Source organism: Amphiura filiformis, chromosome 2, assembly GCF_039555335.1.
Source record: "Amphiura filiformis chromosome 2, Afil_fr2py, whole genome shotgun sequence".
NCBI lineage: Eukaryota > Metazoa > Echinodermata > Ophiuroidea > Amphilepidida > Amphiuridae > Amphiura > Amphiura filiformis.
Window position 1 is genome coordinate 18,374,078 of NC_092629.1, and position 10,493 is coordinate 18,384,570.

At 35.5% G+C, this 10,493-nt stretch overlaps 1 protein-coding gene across 1 annotated transcript; it reads right to left on the reverse strand.

The window, feature by feature from the left end:
* Positions 1 to 1,417: 1,417 nt before the first annotated feature.
* On the reverse strand, positions 1,418 to 10,039 carry LOC140145954 (homeobox protein Nkx-2.2-like). The gene is given in 4 exon segments (XM_072167691.1): positions 1,418 to 6,495; positions 9,307 to 9,471; positions 9,474 to 9,709; positions 9,867 to 10,039. Coding segments are annotated over 4 exon segments (1,170 nt in total). The 5' UTR covers positions 9,875 to 10,039; the 3' UTR covers positions 1,418 to 5,734.
* Between the last annotated feature and the right edge of the window lie 454 nt (positions 10,040 to 10,493).

Sequence of the window (10,493 nt, forward strand, 5' to 3'; positions counted from 1 at the left end):
GTCTTTGGGTGACAGCGATGGTGAAAAGGGGGGTCTTAACAGCACTACATACGCGTCACCTCCAAAGTGGGAGTGCCCCACCCGGATTTCAGCACATCACATCAAAGCTCCTTGGGCGTCCCATTCCTTTTTCAAAGGATTTTTTATTTGAGAGTTGAGGCAAATATTACCATCGTTGGCATGGTTGGTGCAAATGTCAACAATCTAAATTAATTGCCAACAATAATTGTTAGTAAAGTATAGGTAACGGGGATACGCATCCTGCACAAGAACAAACTTGACTCAATGTTGGGGAAATTGTAACCCAAATTGGTCAAATTTCGCCCTATAATTAAGGCTATTGATTTGGACAAAATTAACCATGCTCATTGGCAGTGTGTGTTTAAGTGGGTGTTAGCACCAGGCCCGTACGTAGGATTATTTGGGGGGGGGTGCTGATTTTGAAAAAGTGGACTTTTTTCCCAGGGGAGGGGGACGATTTTGTGAAAAGTGGACTTTCTTCCCCAAATTAGGACCGGACCTTTTTTGAACAAAAAAGCGTAAAAAAACCCTTTTTGTAAAATTGTGCAAATTAGGGGGGGGGGGGGGCGGCCGCAACGGGCCTGGTTAGCACAGGTGTTAGCTGGTATAAAATTCCTATATTATACAGACAACAAAATAATGAAAGGTCCGTTCAGTGATTTGTTCATCCTGGCGATCGTAAAAATCATAAAAATTTTTGTCCTTTTGTCATCGCCATAGATGTGCTAGCCTATTTGAATGGGGTTTCAACTTGCTGTTTTCTTTGTTTTTTGCCAAATTTTTAATTTCAAAATGACAATTTGAATGACTTTTCCTTCACTTCACTTGCAAGCAATATACACTTGCGCTGCGATCACTGAATGGGCCTTTAAGGTACCAGGTATTTCACCCCTGTATATCCTAAACAAAGACAGATATGTCATAATTAGAACCAGTGCATCTTAACTCGGATTTAAGACCTCGTTCGTCCTGAATGAAATCTGTCAAGATTATAAAGACGCGCTGATCCAAAATCCCAAGGAAAATGCAAATTCAAAAGTTGCAGATTGCTCCATTGGATGTTCCATTGATTTGTACAAAGCGTTCAGGCTCGAGCAAGAAAACTAGAACTGTGCTTATGCTTAAAGAAAAAGCAACTTTTACTTTTCGTTCCTTCTTTGGGTTTTTGGATCACCGTTTATTTAATTCTCAACCAATTTCAACAAATGAGGTCTTGGTAGGTAGCTGATTTGTTTTAATTTTGACATATCTGTCTTCATGTATATGGGGTGAAAATAACTAGCACCTATAATTCTTTTGTTATCTGTTAAGCCTTTTTACTAGAGAAGAGTAGACTGAATGAATATGGGAAAATAACAACTTAAATAAATAGACAGAAATAAAGCGTTTGATACAGTTAAGTTTTCAACGTGCAATAATTTATTTTGGTACAACATGATATTTATAATAATGAGCAGTTTCAACAAAGTGTACAAAATATATTAACATTACATGTATACATAAAAATAAATGAAAATACATCAAATAATAAATAATAGTGAAATGTCAAATTGGAGGTATACTTTATGAGCTAACCAAATTCTCATCGGGCCATTCAATTTCAAATCCACACTCTCCCTGTGGAAGATTTTGGAAATATCTTCCACAGGGGTAGTGTGATTTCATATATGCATGGAATTAGCACTATCAACCAACTCTTTTTGAAACTCATCCTCCCTCTGTGGAAGATTCAGGTTGAATCAGAAATTCAAATGGAGCTGCCTAATATGTTCTTTCCATTTGAAATTCATACTCCCCCTGTGGAAGATATTTCCAAATTCTTTCACAGGGGTAGTGTGGATTTTAAATAGAAAAAACCAATTTCTAATACCGTTCCTATAACCCCATTCAAAAGTTCAGTTTTTGTACCCAACACAGTTAAATGCCATTCAATGAGGATACGGACATAATTGGGCTATTCCATTTGAAATAACTTACACCCCCTGTGGTAGATACGACCTTAATCTTCCACACAGGGAGTGTGAATTACAAATGGTTACCTTGTACTGAATGGGCATCTCCATTTGAAATCTACACCCCCGGTGTACAAGATTCTAAGATCAAGGTCATGTCTTACATAGGGGGTGTATAGCTTTCAATTGTAATCGCCCAATTTGGTGTTAAGAGACTTAATGATAAGAGTGGCATCATGTAAATTGTAAAACATAACATAATATAATGGGACACCAAAATTAATATTAAGTTGAATATGATTCCCAATGACTTCACATGCAATGCATTATTAGCCCGCATTAAATAATGATCTGGTTTAGGATCAAATAGGGACCGTTGCAATCCTGATCAACTTGATCCAAATTCAAATGCGATCTATTTCATATCAAATATGATCGTGATATAATCAAATTTAAGATTAGAATTCTAAACAAAATGATATGGAATGGCATACGTTCTTATTGAATCCATATCCAGATCACTTTGATCCGGACTGGTGTGATGTCACGTTCAAATCAAATTGATAGATATAGCGTTACAGGCAGTGAGCATTCCCCCAACAGCATGATTTCTTTGCACATTTGCTGAACAAATATTTCAATTCAATTCAACAAAATCACACTAATTTGCCTGCAAACTTATAGCATACAATTAAACAAAACAAAAAAATACAAAAATAAACAAAAAACCCGTCCCACTGAATGCTTCAAATTGATTACTGTTTTGAATTTGAGCTGCTATATAATTGATGCAAAAACGTTCAGAGTTGTCTTATAAAATACAAACGTTTTATGTACCAAAGTATTTTTACACGCTGCCTATAAAAATTCACATTGTAATCCTTGTTTTGTGTTTTTAAGATTTAAGTACCAATATACTCCCAGAAACAAGTACCTAACTTCTAAGTCCTCAAACGCGTTTAAAATGGTTTTGTCCTCTATTATCGAATTGGAACCCTGAAGAATTTAAGGTTTAAACCTTTTGCAATCTTGTATACAACCATACATCCAGTTTGGTTCTTCATCGAATGATTGTTGTCCTCTTTTAATGGAATTTGAACCCTACAGAATTGTAGGTTCTTAAAAAGGTTCTTTAACCTTCTTTGCAGAACCTTTTGCAACCTGGATCCGGTTTGGTTCTTTATCGAAAGTCATTAAGGTGTGATGTGGATAGACTTTAGAAGAACTCTTATTTCTGAGAATATATAATTATAAACGTATATCACATAGAATGCACCAATTTGTGTTAATTCTGGCTGTAATTTCAACTTAAAATGGGTTCTTTCTGCACCATTTGTTAAAAATATCCATTAGGCTATTCCAGCTGAAATCCATACACTCCGTAAGTTAGACATAACCTTAATCTTCAACACAGGGAGTGTTACCTGAAAGGGCAACTGCATTTGAAATCTTCTCACTGTGTGGGAGATTAAGGTCATGTCTCCCATTGGGTTTATTGGGAGTGTATGGATTTCAACTGAAATAGCCCATTTTGAAAGTCCATATGAAATCTACACCCCCTGTGTTGGAAACTAAGGTAATGTCTTCCACAGGGGGTGTATGGATTTTAACTGGAAAAGCCCAGTCACCTTTGGGCTACATCAAAAGTTTCTTCAAGTACTTATGAATTTCCTGATTTGAAACTTGAAACAAATGCAAAAATTGATTCTTTTTCCTGTTAATTATGTTCCTATAAGCAGATAAGTTTGTGCTCAAACCAAAAGTTTCCGAAGAAAATTATAGTATTCTTTTTTAACTATAAAAACGAACATAATTCAAGATGTGTTTTCAGATTTTGTTCTTGTCAACTTTGTGGTCAAATCCAAAGTTTGCTAAGAAAATAAGTTTTCATTTGAAACTTAAAAACGGTTCTGCACAAAATGTGTTTTTAGGTTTTCCTTTCTTTTTTCCCCAGTCAATTCAAAAGAAAATATTATAGTTTTCCTTATTCAAAACTTAAAAATGGATTAGCACAAAATTCAAGAAATGCTTATAGATGAAAAATAAACAATTATCATTTAAACCACAAATCTTGGGAGTGTATTAACCGTGTGTTTCATAACAAATGTGATATCAACATTATAAACGTACTAGTAAAAGCTCAATTCTGTGTTGACACTCAGATGAGGTTATCAACTTAAGTTTCGTTGGGTCCTTTTCTTTTAAACACTTCTCATACATGTCATTTCGAATAAAAAAAGAACACTTGTAGCAGGAAATATACTGTTAAAATAATGCGTAATTAATTGCCCTCAAGCTTACTTTACAGAGAAACAGTTGTTTAAAAGTTTGAACAACATTTTTCTCTGTGTACCCATCATCCAATAGTTAACTACAAAAACTATGTTAAATTCAAGCAAAAACACCAAACATTTGGCAGTTTTTACACACCTAAACTGCAGGTTGTCAATGCCTACATGTATAGCTAGAGTACGTTTAAGATGCACCAGATTTGAGCAAAATATTTACCCAGTATTTTTACAGTGTTCATATCATAACTAATTGGACGGATCATTTTAACCAAAAGCAACACATTAAACTGTGAAACAAATAATGGAAAATAATAGTTTATATCTACTTGATGCATGTTTACATTTTACTGTTTCCTTAAACAAGAAATTCATTAAAAATGCATGTCACTATACAAACAAATACTAATTACCCCGTTAGCATGGTTAGTGATTTTAGTTTTCTCGAACAAGAAATCCTTTGAAAAAAATCAATAGGTAATTTTCATAATGATATGCATGTTCTCGTCATATATTAATCTTTGGTCGTTATTAAATACAAGATGATGTTATCTTTAAACAAAATACTTACTGGAATCAATCAACCATTTTATTTTTGAGTAAAAAGGAGCCTCTTTCCACCAGTCAGGTCAAAACATATGCGTTATTTTTCACGAAGGTTTGTTATTTTGAACAGATATTATTCGTAACTTTTAGAATAATGAAATTTACTCTCAAGTTCAGTATACTGAACTCTCATAACAATGGACCATTATATAAAAGCCTTCAGAACCAAAGCTTTTCAACTTTCATTTTCAGCATGCTGGACAAAATTAATGTCAAAGCACTTTCTACAAGTCAAACATGTCTCAAGGAGTCTCTTCGAGTCAAGATACTGTTTAAGCTGACTTTATACTCTATCGCTGAGCGACGAGCGATTGGACCAATGAGCTAGCACGCTTCCCATCACAACGAAAATGTCAATCTCATTGGTTGAAAAGAAAACCAATCGCTATATATCGCTCAGCGATGTATAGCATAAATTCAACTTTACTTGCAATTATAATACCTGCAATTCAAACACATCAAAATGATCTCTGTCCATGTGAAAAGACTATAGGCTATAATTTTACGTGTATGCCCAGTGACTTCAAATTGTTTACGATACCATGTACACATGTAATTACGTGGAAAGAACCTGCGTTTAATAAAAAAAAACATACAAGGTGTTGCAATTTTCTGACATAGCTTATATATACATATAATAACAAGCTACACCTTGATTGGAATGAACATAAATGAACAGAGGTACAGGAAACAATTCTTCATGCGCCTATGTTCAGTTGCACAACATTTATAATCTTGCACTGTGTTGTTTAAATTCTTAAGTATAAAAAGTTACCATGTTTTGGCTTCAGTCTTTCTTTTTCAGTTCAGTGTTCATATCTACATGTCCAATTTGTTAAAGTCTTTTAAAAGTGAGTATAAACAGTCTCACCACGTCCACGGTTGTGCCATGGAACCCGTATACTGCATATTATTTGACATACCATTAAAAGTGCTATAACTGCTATATGGAACTGAAGCTGTATAACTACATTGCGAGGGGGAGTGCTGCATATGTTGGAGTGGAGGGGCAGTGCCCGCCGACGATACCATATCGTGGTGATTCTTTGCGATACCCATACACGATGCGGCGGCAGCGGCTGCCGATACGGCACCATTCATGTTCATCCCTGCACCACAGGGCTTTCCGTCACGTACTAACACGGGTACGGCAACACGACGCGGTGAAGGTAACGGGTTCATATCAAGTCCTTTCTCTTGACGAGCACGCTTCAACTTGTAACGATGGTTCTGGAACCAAATTTTAACTTGAGTTGGACTGAGTCGAATGATGCTAGCGAGATGTTCACGTTCTGGTGCGGAGAGATATCTTTGCTGTCTGAATCTGCGTTCAAGTTCATAAGTCTGTGCTTTTGAAAACAACACACGTCGCTTTCGCTTCTTAACAACGTCACCCGTGGAAGACTGGTTCTGTGACTCGCTGTCGCTGCATACAGGACTTTCCGCGCCGTCAGAGTGTGTATTGGTTGTCGGCGTCGGAGCGTCGGTGTCATGTGTGACGGAAGGGTCGTTGACTCTGTTGCCGTTGATGCTGGTGGTATTGTTGTTGTTGGTTGTCGTTATTGGTGGGCTTGGTTTTGGTGGAGTGATGGGGATTTGAGTGGTTGCACAGGCTGCTTGGGCTAAAGCTGCAAAGACACAAAGCAATAGAAAGGTTATCATTAAGAAAAATAGGCTATAACATTAAATAGGCTATAACATATCGGATGAAATCCGCATAACAAAGAGCAAATTGGGCTATCCCAGAAAATAAATGCACATCCCATTGGGGATTAACTTTTCAATTAAATAAATGTCTGGAGTTCCAAGTTTGCTTTCTGAAAACGACTGGAATTTCAGTTGCTGGAAAACCTTGGAAATGCAATTAAATGAATGAAATATCACAGACTTTCCCTAAATGAACCTCTGAAGTTAAGGATTTTTAATTTGTAACTACTTTTCTGCTGGATTTCTCGCCTTTGGACACGTCACTTTCAAAGTCTGGATTTCGGATGAGCTGGGCTGGCAACAAGTCCGAAAGCTGAAATCCCCTAGGGGTGTGCATCTATTTTAAGGAATAGCACATTGTTTACTTATGAATATGATTATAAACAAAGGAACAAACAAAATAAGAGGTAAATACAAATTCTATTCAGAAAAGAAAAAAACACTACAAGTTGTAAACTATCAAATGGATTCAAATGTTTCATCAGCTGTATAGACACGCATACAAAATACAATATTTGCTATCTTCAGTAGATAGCAGCATTGACAAAATTAAACAAATTGCGATTAACTGCGGTAACTTGTAAACTTGTTTGAAAAATATTACACCATCGGATTGTTCTAACGACAGATAGAGGGCTAACATCCAAGTAAACATAACATATTGATTGATACTGTTCTGACTTTAAAACAAGTGAATAAGATCTCAAATAGCCAAACACATCTGAAACTAAGTTATAACTGCAGTGAATACTAAAATATTTGATAAATGCAAATCCTTTAGAAAGAGAATGATATCTTGTGCTATCTTGAAGATATAAAATTATACAATGTGTTTGACTCTTCTTAATCAAGCGCCTAAAAGACTATCGCAATATCATTGTAATTAGATATGCTATCTACGGTAGACAGCGGTGAAACATCATGCTATCTTCCATGTGCTGACCCTACATGTTGGTATGCACACTGTACAGCAAACAATGTCGCGCTATCTTCAGTAGACAGCAATAAAAATCCCATTTTCTCTAGCGAATTGTTTTGGTTTTTTTAGCAATAAAAATCCCATTTTCTCTAGCGAATTGTTTTTTTCTTTTCACAAAGTAATCTTGGTGTTATTTTGATGTAATTTATAGGTCTATGATATGTGTACCGTGTATATGTGCTGTAACATACTTTTGAATCAGTGTGATCATTTCTGTGAATTGATTCAGACAAATTACGTCGGGGTCATGCCATTTAATTCTTATTTCGGCTATCCTCTAACATTTTTATTTTCTATTATTAAAAGAACATGCCATCATCACCATGACAACGCGTATACTTTAATTAAGTAGCACGGATGGCGTTGGTATTTACATAGATAAACTGAAACACTTGCTTTGTCTCGGAGTTAAATTAATAAGACTAAAAGATCATCACAGCACATCGCGCTTTAATATCATTATTAAGATATGCATATTCACACCAAAGTATTTAATGATGCGTTGCTAAACAAAGCCATGAACACGCGCTTAACATGCTTAGTAAAACAAAAATACCGGGTAACGATATTTAATAAGACCTGATGATTGTGGTAAATGAAGCGACTATTTGATCATCTCCGGAGAAGAGATTTCAGTGTAGAGATAATAACATCACGCCGTGTTAAATTGGCCTGTGAGTCAAATTGTGCAAAGATGGAAAATTAAGTTAAGCGGTTTATTGCTTATAATTGATGCGATGACAAATCGTAGATGACTGCATGGTCAAAGTCAATGAGATTGATAATGATAATTGATCTGCTCGCCGTGATTGTTCTTTTTGTGTTTTAGACAGGGAATATATTGTATTTTTTGCATTCTTTTGTGTGGGAGTGTGTTAAATAATTGAGAAAATGACCTTAAATTGATACAGATTTGTATTAAATAACATCAAAACACGGTGCACATGTTGATCGGTTATATTTTGCGGACAATTTGCCACAACATGTCAACACACGTTGTTTGTGGAGCGTGGAATGAAAATGGAGAATGACCCTATCATGGTAATAAAAAGAGATTTGTTAATTTTTAAACAAGTGGCAGCATTTTTGGGTATGGCTATGATTTTTCTTTCACTTTTTGTGATTTTTTTTGTTTGTTTTTGGAAATGTATCTTATACTTCAAATGCTAAAAGAAACTTGAAAAGCAATTCTGTCTGAAAGTAACTTTAATTAAACAAAAATCCAAGCAGTGTTTTTTCTCCTCTTTTGACATTTAAAACTTGCCAATGCATATCATAACATCGTGCGATTATCTTCCAGAAAATTGAACATCTGACATTTTGAAAATAGACCTATTTGAATATAATTTTAATAAGTTTGCACGAAGTTAAGTTAGAATATATTTCAGAGGTAGCAAATTTTGTTGAAATACAGTGAATGTTACATTAATATTTAATATTTAAACTTACAATGATAACCATATCCTGAAAGAAAATCCCTTACGTATTTGCATAACACACATATACATCTCTTTTAATTTAGATTTTAAAGGCTCCTAATATTATTAATATCTCAATACAATGGACTCACTTAGATTTTAAGAAAACTTGAAAATCGCAATTTTAGTTAACGTGGAAAATGAGAATGACGTTTTCAATTTCATATGAGCAAAAATGTTGGCATCTAAGCTGAAAAAGAACAATGTGTTAAAATTGGAAATAAACATAACATAATCTGGCAAATATGTCAAAATTGATAAAATAAAAGGCTTACCAGAATAAGCCATTGGGTCTGCACCCTGACTTTGTAGCCATCTCGTATACGGGTTATCACTATTGTCATAATATGCCAGCGGCGAATCATGCGGAGAACCATGATCGGCTACGGTGAGATGATCTAGCGCACCCAACCCGGCGTTCTTACTGGGCGAATCTCCGTGGCTGCCGCGCGCTGCGCTGCTGCTGCTGCCGCCGCCGCTGCTGCTACCTGTGGCATCTCGAGTATATCTTTCACAGAAAAACTTGTCTTTGATAATGTTGAGTTCATAACAGCTTCAGTGTCGTCCATGGACGATGAGGTCCGTGGTGTCCTGGATTTTTGTTGTAGGGACACCAATTCAGGAAATCTGCTGATGTCAAACTCTGGTGGTATCAGTCCAAAAGATTGATAGTAAAAACTGTTGTATAAAAACACACAAAATGTGGAATTGTTAATACAGTTGACTTGCAAACTGCACTGAAGTACGTGGTATTGTAGATGATACACAATGAGAAAATAGAGTACACTTCCAAAAAAATTAAGAACTTTAGAGCTGTAAAATTTGATCCACTTACTCTGCCATCGACAATCACGAATGAAAAACTGAAGTGAAGTTTGAGGCTAAAGTATGCTAGAGAGCTTATTGTAAATGGACAATAGTTATGTATGCAATAAGGCGCTATTCATATAATACCACACACACGCATGGACTGAGTAATGGCATATGGTTAAAGAACAGCCCGTAAGCGGTAAGCGCACTATAGTGTATGCATTGAGCATTTTACGATGGGCGGTGCTAGAGTCAATTGTGCTATTTTGTCACTGCACCAATCAATTTGTCATATAATGGTACACGCTCTCTGATTGGTCAATGGCGTGTCACTGGAATATTAAATCGACTTAATTAGCTTACTGAAGAAAAGTGTTTGGTGTTTTTTTGTGATATTAAAGAGGATTAACTTCTTATTCACAACACCGGGTAGACCACATACCGATTTATAGGGCTTAATCCACACTTATGTAAAAAAGATAATAAAGTCACCAAAACAACAAATAATAGAAAACAATAAAAAACAATAGACAACAATAGGAAGAATGTAGCGACTGTGTGATTAATTCAACCAAAAAAAAGATAATCCACTTGGATAATTCTATATGAGATTATACAAGCGCCCACTTGAATTAAATTAAAATATTTTTCT